The sequence below is a fragment of the Phodopus roborovskii genome, unplaced genomic scaffold (assembly GCF_943737965.1).
Source record: "Phodopus roborovskii unplaced genomic scaffold, PHOROB, whole genome shotgun sequence".
In the NCBI taxonomy this organism is placed as follows: Eukaryota; Metazoa; Chordata; class Mammalia; order Rodentia; family Cricetidae; genus Phodopus; species Phodopus roborovskii.
This window is the reverse complement of record NW_026126448.1, coordinates 18,548,610-18,567,018: the sequence shown is the minus strand read 5'-3', so window position 1 is coordinate 18,567,018 and position 18,409 is coordinate 18,548,610. Positions and strand designations below refer to the sequence as shown.

The 18,409-nt window shown below is 39.9% G+C and overlaps 1 protein-coding gene across 16 annotated transcripts in view; it reads right to left on the bottom strand.

Annotated features, from left to right (window-relative positions):
• The window catches only part of Pum1 (pumilio RNA binding family member 1), a 109,123-nt gene that overhangs the window by 53,601 nt on the left and 37,113 nt on the right, over positions 1–18,409 (bottom strand). For 10 of the 16 annotated variants that reach the window (XM_051188936.1, XM_051188935.1, XM_051188938.1 and 7 more), the window contains 3 exons: positions 11,227–11,335; positions 10,172–10,350; positions 846–1,012 (listed from right to left, as the gene is read on the bottom strand). In XM_051188936.1, the coding sequence (XP_051044893.1) occupies positions 846–1,012; positions 10,172–10,350; positions 11,227–11,335 (455 nt within the window). The remainder of the gene's footprint in view (positions 1–845; positions 1,013–10,171; positions 10,351–11,226; positions 11,336–18,409) is intronic. The other 6 variants (XM_051188945.1, XM_051188946.1, XM_051188947.1 and 3 more) reach the window with 2 other exon arrangements.

Below are 18,409 nucleotides of genomic sequence, written 5' to 3'. Positions count from 1 at the left end.
AAAAATGTGTGTGTGTATACATTCAAATAAACACTCATTAGCTTTAGACTGGCATTAAATTAATCATATGTGCATCACAGATTTTTAATAGACTTTTTGAAACTACACACCATAACTAAAGCTTGTTTATGTAAACAAGAATGGCTGCCAAGTTAAGACAAATGTGTAATACCATACATGTTCTATTACAGAGTATAATCTGCAACTCAGGCATGACCAGAGATGGGAAGAGGTATCCATGGTTAGTATGATTTACAAACAAGCCATTTGCTGGGTGTGGCAGTATACATTTTAAATCCCAGCACTCAAGAGGCCAAGGCCGGGGGGGGGGGGGGGGGGGGGGGAGATATTAGAAGTTCAAAGCCAGCCTGAGTTACATAGTGAGCCCGTTACTTTGCATCTGAACTTCTAGTTCTTCAACCTGAAGTAACTGTAGGCCTACCTATGTGGAATGGAGTTGCTGATCACAAATGAAATAGGAGAAGGCATACGAGTTCTGTTATTTCTCCATCCAACATAAGAGAGAGGCACTAGTGTATAGTGGTTCAGGAGAAACTCAGAAAAGCCCCAAAACATCTACACCAAAGTTTGAGTATTCTACTAAAATCTCCTCTGTGAAATAACTCTGCAAACCCAGCTCCCTACAAATACAAATTCTACCACTTGGGCAAAGCATCAAACATAGACAGCTCTTAGAAAATGCCACCTTACCGGTTAGTTTACACCTCTATGACATCATCTATACTAGATCCATTTTTATTTTTTTAAAGAAAGAGGAAGGGACTAAAATAAAAACAAAAACCCACAGCCCGCATCCAAAAATCAGAAGTGTAAAATATACAAACCTAAAATCTTTGACGTCTGCATCAATCCCATTCTGCACTGGTAAACCATTGGTCTTGTCCATCACATCACCCTCCTCCTTCAAATCTCCTAGCTTATCTCCATCAAACGTACCCTTGTTCTTCTTTTCACCTTTGTCGTTTTCATCACTGTCTGCATCCCTTGGGCCCTGTTTAAAAAATAGCTTCAGCTTCACTAATCATCATCAACTAATTGTGGATACCCACTGTGGACACCAGACTACACTAAATGCTAACTGAAACAAGACTGTGCCCACTTCTGACATTACAGTCTAGTTACAAACAACACAGAGGCAGGAACACTGCAGAAATTTTTGCCAAATGGGGAAGACAGACAGACAGGTATGTTAAAGAACTGAGAAAACTGAGGACATCTTACCACACCATGTATTCCCACTTCTGCCCAACCCCCCTCTTCTGACCAAATTCCAGTTTGTGTAGCAAAATCCCAAACTGTGTAGCTCTCAACTCCTCTCTCAAATCTATCTAGCATGACTCCTATGGGGAAAGCATTAAGCCCTGTTAAAAAATAAAACAAATCCCCCCCCCCCCAAAAAAACCATTCCATGACTTCCCACTCTCCTATATAAATCCCTTCTAAATATGAAATTCAATGTGGTCTGAAGCCATCCTAACTCAATTAATCTCTACTTGACCTGGGGATAAAACTGCCAACTCATACTGCCACCCCAGTTCCACCCTGTTGCGCCAAATCCTTAATGTTCTTGTATTTTGCTTGTCTGTTTGGTTTGTTTTTTGTTTCACTTTGTTTTGTTTTTGTCTGTGTTTGAGCTGCATCAAGCTTTTGCTGCCCCTTGCTAGCTCAGAACACACTATATACAAAGCTCAGGTTGGCCTTCCATTTTGGCAACCCTCTTGCCTCAGCCTTCTAAATGCTGAGATTACAAGTGTGCATCAGACATCCAGACAACATTGACTGCTTTAAAAAGATGCCTCAAAGTAAATTAAATCTTATTTTCTGTAGCATACTCATATCTTCCATTACCTACATATTTCAATGCAAATTCGTTTTAATAATATAATGGAAGAAATTTATACAAGAGAATTTACTTCTGAAATGTCTCATACTTTCAAACACTGGACCTATAATAATGGCTCTGGTACCACATATACTCAAGTCATTCCTTTTAAAGAAATGTAAATAAGCCTCTTCTTACTAACATCCAGCGTTAAGTCGTGGATATAGAAGGAAGAAAATGCTTTTATTCCCGAAAGGAAAAACTATCTGTGGACTTGACAGGGTGGAGAGCTTTGCAGACCCTAGTACTGCAGAGCACCAATTAATTTTTGCTTTTATAAAATGAAAGAAGCAATCCAGCTATTCCTATCACTGGCTCTTGCTTTATGGAGGAAACAAGTGAACATAGCTCAAATTAAAGTTCCTGGTATAAGCCCTGTGGACAAAGACAAGCACTTCTACACCAAACATCTGATCACCAGCTAAACTCCAGTGTTACTTAGTGGAGCACAGAGTAGCAGACAGATAGCTGTGAGCAGACCTACTGAGAAAGGTGACAGGTTGCACAGAGAAAACAGAAGCTCTTGAAAGAGTTAAGAAATCAATTGCCTAGAAACCGAAATGCAAAAGCCTAACAATCTCAGACCTGTAGAATACTGCTTCAGAGCTCATTTTTCCTTTTAAAGTCATTCTCTGTTCAAATACACACAAAAAAAAGAAAGCCATTGTGGATAATATGAAAATAGGAATCTATGTGACCAGTATACACACAGCACAGCCTCAAGTGGCATCAAGACAGTGAAGTGTAACAGTGGCCACATCAAGATAAACTTTGAAGACTGTACCTCTACAATACGCAGCTGAGAACAGAGGCATTGAAGGAGTACCCTGAGACCTTAACGCAAACATGGGAAGACAAGGCTCTGAAGGTTAACAGAGTATACACAATAACCAGAAACAACCTCTACAGTGCAGAGAAGTACAGAAGTAGAGTTTTCATTTTTATAGCTGCAGCTATAAAGATTAATACACTGTCTAGCAGAAGGTCAATAAATTTGACCAAAAAGTGTTTTAATAGTGAGGGTCTAAATCTGCTGTGAAATGCCAAAATAAGAAACTTCATCTTGTCTTTATCATCATAAAACCAGTCTAGATGGTGAGACTATCACTACAATGGCAAAAAGAAATCATTAATGTCAATGGCCTATATCACATGAAGCATCTCCACAAGTCTATAAATCAAACCTATGGCTCAGAGAAACTGTTCAGCTCTAGTATCTCCCAAGGAGTTCAAAAGGCGCCCATAAAACTGCACAGGAACTAGGAGAAAGGAGCAGCAGGAAGACCCTACAGCAAGCAAGACACTGATGGAGGCATACTCAGTGGAGCATTCTCACTCCCTGATGACCTTCACAAGGGCTTCCTGCAAACCTGCTCAGCACATCTATTTGCTCACTAGCCAATACTGAAAACACAGCCAATAATAGTCATATTATTATTAATTAACAGCCAAGGGCTATATTTTCAAATTATTCCCTGAGGTGGTCTAGTTTTCACCCATCCTGTAAAACCCATTCCTACAATTTGCCACCTGACTTTCTTCCCCATGAAAACATCAAATTTTTAACAGAGCACTGGCAACTCTTTCTACTGGACGGTAAGGGCCCTGAGGGATGGTTGTAGAAACTGTGTATAGACCAATAGATATACACATACAGACCCATTTTATTAACTCATTAAATAAACAAGGACACAAAACAAAAATGGCTGCCAATCAAAACTGCCAAGATCAGAGTGAGAAACCAACTGCTACCTAAAGACTGTACTGGTTCAGGGTCATAAAATGTTTTTGTTTTTCCTATAGTTCCAGCACTCGGAAGGCAGAACCACCAAGTTATCAACTAGTCGGGACAAAAACAACAAAAAGGTCTCTTAGAAATATGAGGGGCCAGCTGGGCGGGGGAGTCAAATGTGTAATCCCAGCATTCAGGATTACCATGAATACAGATACTTGAGCTACATAGTGAATTTCAGGCTGGCCTGCATGCTATTAGACTGTTTTTTGTTTGTTTGTTTGTTTGTTTGTTTTTGGGGGAGAGGGATAAATGAGGAGAGAATAAGGGAAGAGTTTGTGAAGAGTTTAACAGAAAAGTGGAGCTGGAAAGGTGGCTCAGCAGTAATAAGCACTAGCTGCTCTTGCAAAGAACCTGGGGCAGGCAAAACAGTTCCTAGGGATCCAACACCCTCTTCTGGCCTCCAGGAATATTGCATGCAAGTATAGATTAAACATGCAGGCAAATCGCCTATATGTGTAAAATAATCTAGGAAAAATTAAAAAGCATAAAAGTGCTAATTTTTGGCATCTTTGTGGTTTTTAATAATATATAAGGTGAGATGTTTGCAATTATGTGGTCTTTCAGAAAAATATTGGCACAAATGCAATGAATCTATCTGTGTTCTACCTGCAACACTTACTGACCATAAGACTTCTTGTTTGATAAATAGTTATGAACAGCAATGAAATGCCACATGTGTGAAGTTTGGGAATGTTTTATACACATGTAAAAATAGAGCAGAACAGATGCACCTAACACTATATAGGCCACCAGGGTTTGAAACACTTCTAAACACAAGCAAATAAGTGACATGGTTCTCCTGGACCTGTCACTTGAAAGTGGTTCTACAGCCCAGGTTGATGATGATCATAATCTCAAAATTTAAAGGTGCCTGGAGTCCACCCACACATTCTGATTTAGTTAATCTAAAAAATGCTCCTACATGCAGCAGTTTTAAGAAAGCTTTTTCCTAAAAGCTCTCTTAAGTATCAACATTTCAGAAGCAACATAATTAAGATCCAACAGAAAAAAATGAAAAAGACAAAGAAAGTATGTGCTCTCAGTTTTTTTTTCCCCGTTATTTTGTAGTACACAACAATACTTTAAAAAAAAAAAAAAAAAAGAGCCAGGCATTGGTGGCACATGCCTTTAATCCCAGCACTTGGGAAGCAGAGGCAGGCAGATCGTTGTGAGTTCGAGGCCAGCCTGATCTACAAAGATAGTTCCAGGACAGCCTCCAAAGTCACAGAGAAACCCTGTCCCTAAAAACAAAAATACCCTGCAAGCTTAATAATGCATGCATGAATAAATAAATGACAAAACAAGGGAGGACCTCTGGACTTTCTTAGCATGGGTTCCTTTAAAGTGAAAATAATTCTATTCTAAACGATAATGTTCAAAATGAAAGCAGTAGTATAGACAACACACAAGCATTCAGGCACTGTCAAATTCTCCACACTGGTAGCAAAGGGTTCTGAGAGAAGGCAGAGCAACACAGTGGTGGAAGACTAACTCACTGCTAGTACCAAAGCTACAAGCCAAGTGGACACTGGTTTAAAGCACAGAGGTGGCCTGTGCACTGCCAGCCTGGCCTCCTCAGGTCAATTATAAAGGAGCTACTTCCAAACATCACTCTTGTTCTCAAGGAGCTCAGAACCAGAAATCTTCCCACTGAGGGTTCTTAGAGTAATACTTCACATGGTGGAGGGTCCACTCAGGGAGACCAGAGCCTCTCCTCCATCTGTACCACATAAGCAGTATTTCATGCCTGCTTGTAGTATACTGTCTAGTGCATACTTGTTTCCCAAAAAATGCCCCCAATTTTTTTAATAAGTATTAAGATGTGCACTGGTGTTTTGTATGTATGTATGTATGTCTGTCTGTCTGTCCGTGAAAGGGTGCCAGATCCCCTGGAACTGGAGTTACAGACAGTTGTGAGAGACCATGTAGGTGATGGGAATTGAACCCAGGTCTGCTGGAAGAAGAGCCAGTATTTTCAACAACTGAGCCATCTCTCCAGCTCCCAACCCAAATTTTTTATAGTAATTTCTTTCAAGTACAATAGCTAGTATCTCTAATAGGAATAAACTTTCATTATCTGCAGCTGCTAGCCTTGTGGCACAACTTGATGAGAACACAACTCAAAAGCCATCATAGAGCAAAACCCATACCTGGCAAACCTGAAATGAAAACAAAGCTTGAATCCAGGACCTCTACTTTGTCTCTGAGCCTTACTTTCCTCATCTATAAATTAATCTACCATAAGGGTTATTCCAAGGATTAAATAGAGCAATCCTTAAAATACAAATTCTTCAAAAAATAAATAAATCAGCTTGCTAAGATTAATATCAAAAAATTTTTTAAAATTAAAAAAAAAAAACCACAGCCACTACATTTCACTGAGATACTATCATGCTATGTACCACTAAACAAGGGTACAACAATAGTTCAAGTACGACATGGACCCATTTGAAATATGCATTAATTTCAGAAGGAACAACAGCTGAAAACTGCATTGTGGAGCATAACCTACACAGGCACCGAGGTCCTGATCACCCAGCTCCTGGTGTGCAGAGAAGTAAGAGAAGCAGACACCTGCTATGATAGCCAATATGAAAAAAGAAAACATTCCAGGCAAAAAAGGATATTTGATTTTATTAGGAAACCATAAAAAACAGCTTGGTTTTTTGGTTTTTGACATTGCAGACTACAATATGTAGTTTCAACTGTGGAGCAAGCCACACTCTAAAGGCCTTCTATCCTTATAGAATCTCCCAAAGAGATTCTAACAGTGAGTGCATCTCAGCTATAGCATGTGAGAGTCACTGGGAGGGAGGAGCTGTCTTATTAAAAACAAAGGTATGGTGGCACATTCCTACAAGCCTACCACTCAGGATACTGAGGCAAGAAGACTGTGAGTTTGAGGCCAGCTTGAACTATACAGTGACACTTTGTCCCCAAAACAAAAGTGGATTTCAGTTCAATAACCCTAGGGTAAGGTCTAGGAATCCTAAGCCTCGGGGGTGATACTAATGCTATTGGTGCACACTAACTTTGAGTATCAGGATACTTATTAATTATGAGACTTCCTTGAAAGATAATTATCCCCTGAATAGAGATGAAAAATCCCATTGAGACTCAAAGCCCTGGCTTCTATATGCAAAACACAAAAATCAATTATACTATACTAGCCTCCCAAGTCAAACTGTGACACAGATGAATAGCTACAAGTAGGTAATATCCAGGTCAGAAAGCAGGAATCTGACACAGCATGGGGAGACCTTCCAATATCTCTTCAAAGTTAACAGTGGCTGTCACTAATCCAATGATTGCAGTGGATAAACTACAAAGTAGCACTGATGTTTTATTTTGTTGGGGGGGGGGGGAGAGGTGTCAAGGCAGGGTTTCTCTGTTTAACAGTCCTGATTGTCTTAGAACTAGTTCTGTCTGCAGACCAGGCTTTGCTAAAACTCAAAGAGATACACCTGCCTTTGCCTCCCAAATACTGGAATTAAAGGTATGTGCCATCACTGCCCAGCTCATTTTCTTAATAACTAGACTTCAACCTATTTGAAGAAAATCAGGAGACCAACATCAGCAGAGTCCTTAGGTAACATCATCCATAGGCTTTTAAAACAAGTGACTCCTATGATTTTGTAACTAATTCTGAACCCAGAAAATGGGGAGGGAAATACTGTATTTCAGGAATAAATAAAATAAAAGCTAAAAGGTGGGAAAGACTTGGCTTGTACATTCAAGATTCTCATTATTCCAAAATCTGTGATCCTAAAAGCTGTGTGCTAGCTAGTATCCACAGTAAGTATGAGAACAATGCAGAGATTCTTCTGTTGAACCTCAAAGTAAATTAGGTAGTTTGTATGTTTGCTTGCGACAGGTTCTGTGTAGCCCTGGCTGGACTGGAACTCAATATGTAAACTAGGCTGGCCTCAAATTCGCAGGATCCTTTGGCTTCTCTCTAGTATGCACCACCATGCCCTGCCTAAGTGTTAGTTACCATAGAAACAAAAACTACCGGATTAAGAACATTTACAACACAAAAATCAACTCAAGGAAGCACAGAAAAGGGAATGCAAAGAATTAAATCCTTTTAGTCAAGCTGCGATGAGGAAATCTCATGAAAATGAAAAACTACTGCATGGTTAAGCAAGCTCTCTTGGTGGGCCACCTTCATTTGAAAAATTAACATCTGGACTGCCAGCTGTCACATCTGAGAAGGACTTCTATGTACCTGCTGCGAGGTCTATATACTCACTATACCACAAATTATGCTAACTACTCAGCTGGTACTAGACCAAAACTCCCTAGCTGCTCTGACCAGGAGGTAAGTGTTCTGTAGACAACACCCCTAGATACAGATGGCCTATTGCCCTTGCTCTCCAAACTTAAGGCTTAAGTACGTTTGTAAGTACTTTTGTTTTTAAGAAAGAATGGGTTCAGATTTTCCCATGAGCAGTTTTCTCTAGGTGTCACCCTAAACAGCAGAGTAAAGCCAGGATAGGGAAAGCATCAGCAGAATGCAACACCAATGCTGACCAGCCGTTCTCTGGTCAGCAGGCCTTCATCACCATAAGATGGAACCTGCCAACCCTGGCTTGATATCAGTCTTCCTCTATCAATCCACAGATGGCACAGAAGTCAAAATAGATAACATTTTATTCCCTTCAGCCATCCTCCTAAGAAGAGAGAGCACAGATTTGCGAAGTTATTATTACCTTGGATGCATGTCTCAGAAGCTTTAGGAAATTACCTGACTGCTAAAAGTCCTCTGTCCTGGGGACTACTGTTTTCAACTGGAGGTGGGGCAGTTATCAGATCTCATCTGGCCTGAGGCTTAATTTCATCTAGTCACAATACTATGAAAGAAATACAAATCACCAGCTTCCCAAACCACTAAGTAGGGGACCCGCCTTTACAACCCAAAAGCAAGACTTTATCATAAAAACTGCCTAAAAATTATTCCATTAGTAATAATTACATTCCATATTTTTATCTACTTTTTTAATTCAAGTTATTTTTCTCCCTCCTACAAACTTCACAGCAATCCTGTGTGCCAGTTACTAATCTTCATGAACCAGAATCTGGTCATACAATTCATAGGCATTGTTATCAAGATTCCAGATTACCACACAACAACACACCAGTGAACCACACTCATTTCCCTCCAGCAAATAACTCAAAACAGCAGGCAGTGTTTACAAGGCAACACGTTCTCTGGGAAATCTTAAAGCTTAAGGTAGATATTAAGTGTAAACAGAGTTCCAGTATTCTCTTGAGAAGACAGGCAAATAAGCATTTGACTTGATCCCATTCCTAAAGGAGCCCCTTGAGAAGGAATGCAGAAGCAGTTCCCTATCTGATTTATAAGTCACTATGTCTGGACCAAGTCAAAAAAATCCAGAAGCATTCAGGTCACCTTTGAAAAGGCAGTACTCAAGAATGTACTTAACATACAGAGCAGGCTACCAAACACCAACTACTGCTACTCTAGTTTTAAGCAACAGAAGGGAAACAGGACCAGCATAGGAAAGCACTCTAGATAACAAATACAACAACATATGAAGAAATACATGTATGGATGAAACCAAAATCATGATGCTATGGAGGGAAAGGTATCTCAAAAACATTCACCATCTGGTAGTACTAGACTAAAATAACTTTCCAAGAAAAGGACTGAAAAGGAACAGAACAGAGTAAATTAGGTGATAAAGAAGGCAAGCAGATTCAGAAGTCTCTAGTGGTCTAGCTGCAACATAACATCAGCCAGAGAGGACACATGAGGAAAATCAAGTAGATCTATTTCTTAAGAATCTTTGATCTACAAAGCTGATAATATAGATAATGTGCTTTAAGAAAGCAATCACAATGCTTCAGAAAGAATGCTAACATTTAATAGGAAATGGCAGGAAGCACAGGCTTCTGTGGCTGTCATTCAGCCAGGGTAAGCGGGGTTAGTGGCAATGAATTTTTAAAAAACAAACCAAGAAACAAAAACAAAACAAAGAAACTTCAAACTCCCCACAAGATAGGCATAGGAAACAAAGCTGCTCAAGAAAGGCTACCATAAAATTAAAATATAGCCTGCAAAACAAGAATGACCACTTAAGGTTCTTGGGTAGTGGCCAATCATTCCCTTCAGACAAGTACCTCCTCTTTCTACTTTCTTTGTAAAGAAAGTCCCTCTCTCTTATGCTTTTGGTTGTAATAAAGATAGACCAATTAACTGAGACTTTGATTTTAGCTCATATCTCACCTCAAAATGTGCCCCATCCCTGGGGGGTGGGAAGAAATATTACGTTTCCATCTTTGAAATGTAGTTTACCTCTCCTGCTATACTTGCTGAGCTCTGTGGTACAATGGAAGTGTTTTAAAACACCCTGTTATGAATGCTGTGAATACCTAGGAAACTCAAAAGGCACATTTTGCTTTGAGGGAAGGGGAAGAAAGATAGGAACAAGTTCCTCAAGCCAACTTACAAATCCTCCTTTTCTTAGACAGGAATCGCCCGGGGATGAGCTCAACACATACTCCACCATGCTAACGCCTAGTCCCCCACTCTCCGATCGTGGGGACAGTACAGAATTGACCTCACTGTTCACATGGAAATTCTGACCAGGTCTTCTCTGCACCATGATTGGCTGGGAAACTGAATGATCTACAAAAAAGATACACAAGTATGACACAGTGCAGCCAGAGGCCCAACAAATTATGAGTGATGTCTCGTGGATAAAGCAATGTCTGGGAATCAGGAGACCCGCCACAGTCGGCTGAGCCAAGGTTTCTTCTTGGGTATTTCAATAAGCACTGATATTCTACATAACCTAATGACACAGAACACACCCCTCCTCTATCTAAGATAGCAGAGCAGTATAGCAGTTCACATAGCTAGGTAGATAGGCCAATATTTGCTTCTTTCAAGTTGAAGAATTTCTTTAATATTGTTTACTGGCAACAACAAATCTTTCGGAGGACTCCATTTTGCACTGTCTTGAACTCTCCAGTGCTGAGTTTTTCTACCTTCCTCTCCCTAGAAGCTATAGCTTCTAACTGCTGTTGCTGTTTCTGCCTCTACCAGCTCTCCCCAGCTCTCTTCATGGGAAGTCTATCACAAGAATGTCTGTGCCTGGTGATTTCATTTGGCCCCACGCACATTTAAAGATTACTATCCCATATATGGCACAGATCGTCAAGGGAAGAAAGAAAAAAAAAAAAAAAAATCGTGGAGTTCAAAGTACAGGCTTGGATTTTCCAATTCCAGACAAGCTGACAGCAGCACAAAATGAAAATTCAGAGCTAAAATTATGGTCACTTCAAATGAGTCCATTCTTCTGTGACTAGCACTTCAGAAAATATTGAAGATTTGATTTTTTGTGTTAATTATTTTTAATATATTATATTATATCATCTAAGCTACTTAGTGGCAATTATACTAGACAGGACATTTGCTTGGTGTACTTCTGCCACTAAAGTGCTGAGGAAGGGAGCTCTAAGACAGGCATAAATCACAGTAGAGACGCTAGAGCTAGATTACCTGATGTTCCCCAGGCACTGTCTCGCCATTGATCACCCAGGAATATTCCTTTTGGTCCATCTTTGCTGGATTCATCTGTTTCCCAAAACTTTTTACCTGGCAAGAGCTGCTGCAAATTAAAAATAATAGATGCTTTTAAAGAATTCATAAAGAATGAAAGTACAGCAGTCAACACTTTCTTTAGACAAGGGTACTGAAGATGTTCACAGGCCCTGGAGGTCTCAATCAAAGTGTTTTGGCTACACAGCTGTGATCAGTTCTATTCTTATTTTGTAAGACACTGAAAGGCCTAAAGCAAGGAGATACTAGCCATAAATATCTAGAATTATTCACTTACTTCATCTATTTGAAGATTTTTTACAGAGGACATAAGGGTACAAACATTACACTGTTAGCTAACTGCTTGGTAAGAGGGCTCTAACTGCAAAAGAATGTACGTAGGACTGCTAACATACTATCTGCACATGCACTGCCTGACCATACAAAGTTACTCAAGCAAGAGCATGAACCCAACTCTAAACCTCAGCTACAGAATACTATATAAAACTTCTATTAAACAATACTTCCCTACCACATCCACCTGTTCTAAGATTTTGGAAAGAGAAAAAAGCCATTCATCTACTTCCAAAAGGGAAGTAAACCTCTGTAGGTTTAATTTTTGATAATACTATCTAAGTGACTTCAAGAAACGGTGGTCATAGTTACAAAGGAAAATTCCTTAAGACTGCCATCATTCTTGGTAATAAACTCTTACTTGCTCTATTGTTTTCTTTTCAACTGCTATTCCTCAGACAGGATACCAAGAAGCTTGAGAAAACATGTAATCACCATTTCTTATGCAATGTCAGAAATGGAATGTTGACTTTCAAAAATACACCAGGAAGCCCAAGAGTAATGCTCTCTCCTCCCTGGACAGGTTGAACTTCCCAACTCAGCTATACACAAGCATAATAAAGAAAATGAAGCTGTCCACAAAAACAAACCCTGGCTTTCCAGCCTCACTTCTGCTTTCTCAGCACAATGTTAATTACCCTCCAAAAGTTCCAAACTATACATGAACCCAAGCAGTTTGGCACCTTTTTTTTCAAACAGAAAGAACACTTACAAAAAGACTTCTGGCCTGGCATTTAATTGTCCAAATGCTAAGCAGCCTCAAAGATGGATGGTTAAATTACAAGCATCAGGCAATCTTTCATTGTGCTTTTGGGGGTCTGTTCACTAAAGTTGGTTGGGATAGGAAGAGGGAAAAGAGGAAGAAACAGGTATCCACATAAAGCTAATCAGGAGCAGGAATCCCTGGACTAAATAGTCTGATGTGCCTTGGGAACTACTATTAAACTGCCCTCAGCTGCCTCCTCTTTTTTCTGATGCCAAACCTGTTTTTCAGAGGCTGTGCAATCAAAAACATCATCAGCAAATACCAAACAGCTTCTTGGAAAATGTACCCTTGGCATCAGACTTAAGCAAAATCATGGTCAAATTTCAAAAGAAACACTGAAAATTATTAACTGCACAAGGTACAATTTAAAAGAATTTCTGCCTTTACGCTCTTTTTATCCTTTCCATCTTATAAATAGCTGATCCAAAGAGCCCTTAAAATTTCCTTACTCCCTGTCTGTATACTTTCCACCACACCTACCTTTAAGTCTGACAAAAATTCTCACTCTCAGTTTTAAGAGGGTGAGACCAAACAGGAGTCCCAATTTTGTATACAAAAAGAAGCAACAATATCAGCACAAGAGGCCACATCTCATGTTGGTTAATTTTATGCTCTGTGAAATGGTGGAAAAGAGCAAAAGTGATTGAAACCAGTCCTATGCAGTCTTTTTTTTTATCTTGTTTGTTTAAATATTTATAGTCCTTCTCCATATAAACTTAAGAATAGCCTTGACAAGTACCAGGTTCAACATATAAACAGTCTTGCTGTGATTTATCAAGTTGGAATCTAAAAGCAGCAATCTTTGAGCTCAAGATGTCAAAGGGGACTTAGGGGATTCTGATGTTGCTTACAATAGTCTACTACTAGACTGTCACAACAGCGAGTACAGGTGGACAGATGAAAGCAAAGTGTTTCTAGGCTCACTCCTTAAAAGGGAAACAGTACAGCAAGCACAAGGCATAGTGCTAAAAAGTAGAGATTTTTAGGGCTGGTGAGATGGTTCAGCGGATAAAGATACTTGCCTCCAAACCTGATGACTTCAGTTCAATCCCTGGAACCCACATGTTACAAGAGAACCAACTCCATATGTCCTCCACACACAAACTATGGCACACATGAGGCCACAAACATATACATATGCACACAAATAAATCAACAATAAAACAAATGTAAAGAAAAAAAGAATTAAGATAGAGAGTCTACTTCCTGTTTAGTAACAGATGCAACAAGGCTCGACAGAATACATATCAAAAAGTTATTCTTGGCTCACTGAGTCAACCAGTAATTAAGTATTATTACTTAATGTAGAAAATACTAAATAGATATTAGAGGTAATCACCACAGTACTAGAACTCCATATACATTTGTGAGGTGGAGAGCAGTTAACTATTATCAGTGAGAACAGCAGACACTATTTGGGCAAGTTCCCAAAAGATAGAGAGAAGGGAGAAAGGAGTGCATCATGCTGATTGGGGCCACGCAGGGTAGAAAGGGTGAGCGGCATGGGTCAAACAGGAAAGCAATTCCTGAACCAAGGGATAGGGGCAAAGTTAAAAGCAAGATGAGTTAAGCCCTTTAATATCTCTAAATTCTACACAGCACCTAGAATTTTTCCCTTTACTATAAAGCCTGCTGTTTGTACTCAATTGTGGTAAGCAGAAGAGCTGACTACAAATGACCTAGTCCCTTGTACTGTAAACAGGGCCTGATAACGAGATGCTGTAAGATCACAAAAGTCAATAGTGCCCTACACCACTTCAATTTCTTCCTGCACCACCACTTTTAGACAGCTGTTATGCTGTAAACTACACCAGAGAGTGGCAGCTTGGCAAAAAACCAAAAAAGATCTCTACCCAACAGTTCACTAGGAACTAAAGCCCTCATTCTAAGGGTCCATGAATGACCAGAATCCTGACATCAACCACATGAATTTAGAAGATTCTTCTCTGATAAGTTAAGCAAAAATTCAGACCTGGTAGACATTGTGCCTGCAATTCATAAGAGACCTTAGGAAGTCAAGAGGTTTAAACAATGCCTTCTAAGATGTCTGGGATCTGTAATACAATAGAGAAACTGATCCAATCATGACTATGTAGAACTGTGTATTTTTAAACACTTGAGTTTGTTTTTAAGAAACACTTCTTGCTGGTGGTGGTAGTACACACCTTTAATCCCAACAGGCAGGCAGGCATCAGAGCTTGAGTTCAGCCAGAGGGGGGGGGAAGAGGGGAGGGAGGGAGAGAGAGAGTTCTCACACCACTTCTTATAGCTAAATCCCAGTATTGAAAAGTATAATGGTTTATTATAAAAACAAAACCAAGATTCAAGAGCCACTTAAATTCAGGAGCCACTCTCTGGAGGTAATTCTATTCAACATGTAAGCTACAGCCTCCCTACAAGCCAACTCACTGCCAAAAACAAGTAAGTTGCCAAACTTACTTCAGCCAGACTTCATTCACTACAAACAGCATTAATTTATTTGTGAGATTTGGGGTGGGGGAAAATTACTGACAACCTACATAAAACTCAAATGCTCGGTGCACTCTGCTGCTGAGCAACAATTCCCAGCCAGCAGACCTATTCTTTTCTTTCGTGGAGCAGGTAACCCAAGGCAGGCTTGGAACTTTCTAAGTAACCCAAGCTGATTTCCAGCTCTAAGCAAGCTTGCATCAGCTTCCTGGTGCAGAGACTACAGATAGATAAATAAATAAATAAACAAAAAAAATACACCAAATCACAATACAGCTTTACAAAATTCTCTTTAAGAGAAAACTAGGCTATAAAGGATTAAGTTCTGGTGGTTCTTAGGGGTGGGGAGAGTGTCCAACATAGGGTTTCTCTGTGTGACCCTGGCTGTCTTGGAACTCCGTCTATTATAGAACAGGCTGGCCTCAGATCACAGAGATCTGCACCACCACCAACCAGCAAGATCTGACAATTCTAAAGGAAGGTGATAGGAATTAGGAATTGGTCCAACAAAAGCCAAGGAGACAGATACAGTCAGACTATTACACAGTTGGCATGTTGAAAAGAGCATATGATATCCAAGTCCACGCCTATGAACATCAGCTAGAATACAGTAAACACTGTCATCATAAGCCCAGCAACTTCTCTGGCTCCATCAGCAAGCAGCTTCTTGAAACTGACTTCCTGAGCCAAAGACAGTGATCACTGACCACAGTGACCCTGTCCATTGAGGGCTACAGTTTTCCCTCGGAAATTAAAAGACTGCAATCAGGCTTTTATACATTAGAGTCTTGTAGTTTGATTAGAGTGAGTCAATGTCATAATCCAATTCCTCTGAATGAGCAATAGGCCTACATACAAAACAGCTATGCAGGTGGCCCATGCCTTTAATATCAGCACTCAGGAGGCAGAGGCAGGTGAATGTCTGTGAGAGCCAAGAATATACAGAAAAACTCTCTGTCTCAAAAACCAAAAAGAAAAAGAAAGAAGACTCAACAACTACTTCCCCAATGCAAGGCTGCCCAGGGTACTCAGCAGACAAAACTAATACAGTGCCTCTTAGGCCACTGCAGTAAAAATCACTACTAGTCAAACAAACACCACAGGAACAGCTCTACAGAACCTAAAGCAGCTAGCTATCACAAAGGATTAATGTGTATGACCACATCCATACTAATATCTGCCTAGGGAAATAGCCATGAGGTTCTATGTGAGCCTTAAAAGCATTGAGCGTTCCTTCTACTACCCTATGCTCTTAAAGTTTTAACTGCTTATACTTATAAACCCATGTTGCAAGTAAACCTGTGTGTGTGTGTGTGTGTGTGTGTGTGTGTGTGTGTGTGTGTGTGTGTGTGTGTGTGTGTGTGTGTGTGTGTGTCCTGGAACTCACTTTGTGAACCAGCTGGCCTGGTACTCATAGACATCAACCTGCCTCTACCTCCCCAGTGCTGGGAATTAAAGGTGTGTACCATAACACCTAGTTTTTGAAGTTTTACTAAAGTTGGGGAATGGGGGACACATAAAGCCAACCTGGGCTATAGAGTGAGTCAATGCCTGAAAAAAAAACAAGACATAAAAGTATAAACAGATTAATTCACAAAACTTTAAAATAAAAACTGACTCACTCATTAACTGTTACCATAATTCTTTGATGGGTTCTGGGGGTGGGGAGAGTTGTCTGTCAGGGTCAGGGAAAGAATCAAAATGAATAAAGGGTCATCTGAATTCCCTTATCTGATTCTTCAATCTGTCATGATAGTACATATGCCTATAATCCTAGCACCCCGAGACTAATGGAGGATTATCACAAGCCTGGGTTACAAACAAAATCCTTTCTCAATACAGATACAGTTTTTGTTCCCTGCCTTCTTTCCTACCCCCTCTAAAATGAAGTAAGTTTTGTTTTGTTTTTTTAAGAAAAAGACTGCTTCTCTTTGCACACTGTTCCCTTTTGGATCAAGTTAACGAGATGGATCTGTAAGATGGTAAAGGCACTTGCCCAATGGCCTAAAATCAATCTCCAGAACCGGTATTGTAGAAGGAGCAACCTAATTGCCCCTAAAATTGTTCTCTGATCGCCATATGCCTATCCACAGATATATAAAATTATTTTAGTACCAGAAAGATACCAGGTAAAATGGCACATATATGTAATCTCAGCACTTGAGAGGCAGAAGGTGTCGAGTTTGAGGATAGCCTGTACTATTACATAATAAGAGCCTGTCTTTAAAAATAAAAATTAGTACTTATTGATATAACAAGATTGTGGATTCCTTGTAGAATTAGTAAGGATAGCAAATAAAGGTGCTTGCCATGAAGCCTGAGATCCACATAATAGAAGGAGATAACTGATTCCTTCAAGTTGTCCTTTGACCTATAAACATATAGTGATAAGTACACACAATATATCAACATTTTTAAATATCCATAACTGTTTACAACTTATAGCCTAACAAATAAAACCTGATATTAAGTGATATGGAATTCACTACAAATAAACCATTTTCTTTTAAGAAAACAATTTGCTTCAACATGAATTCAAAATGACAAAAGTTGGGGGATATTTTAGGGGATTATTTAACATAATTTGAACACCTAAGGTTGGAGCCAAATTTATAAATGGTAGCTTAAATAAGGAGCAGTAAAAATCATTTCTGGCTTCATCACAAAGCAATTAAATTATTGTATTAAAATAAGCAGATGACAGGGCTAGGTTAGTGGCTCAATTGCTGGCATGCTTGCTAAGCCTGCAAAGTCCTGAATTTAATGACCAGTAATACATGAATCCTTGGTGTGGGAAGAAATTTTTTTTAAAGATTCTTATTATTACTATTGCACACTCGCATGAGCAAGCTCGAGTGCTCTGATGGTCAGAAGAGCTCTCCTAGATCACAAGCATCTCTAGAGTAGCAGGAAATACCCTGGGCCATCTCTCCAGCTCCTGAAACTAACAATTTCATGTTGCCTGGGTTAGTACCATTCAACAGCAGTCTACCGCTACAATGAAACCCACCCATCACTTAGCTGGCCAAGATAAAGTCATTCCCTCCTGACTCTTAAAAACCCAATGTTGCTTTTTCTGTCTGTGGAAAAGATAAGTTTTACCAGCAGCAAATGCGTGTCTGCAATCCCAGTACCCAGGATGCTAGGTAGTAGAGCAAGGTGAACCTGTGTTCTACATCAAGAAACCCACTTTTGGTGAGGTCTTTTGGTGGGCTTTTTTTGGGGGGGGCACAACACCAGGGGTTTCCCTCTGAAGACAGGCTGGCCCCAAACTCAGAGATCTGCCCGCCTCTGCTGCCAAATATACCTGCACACATGTAATACACAACACACATGACACAACAGTAACTAATGAAATCCTTCAAAAGGGGTGAAAGGATAGTCTATAGTACTTCAGGTGTGAAGCCCTGTAAGATGTCATTTACCTTTCCTACCGCTTTACTAGTTTATTTGCTGTGCTACAGAGAGGAAATCAGGGACTTGCGCATGTTAGGCAAGTCCTCTATCCATGAGTTACATCCCTAGCCCTCAGAGAATGTTTGGGGTTTTTCTTTT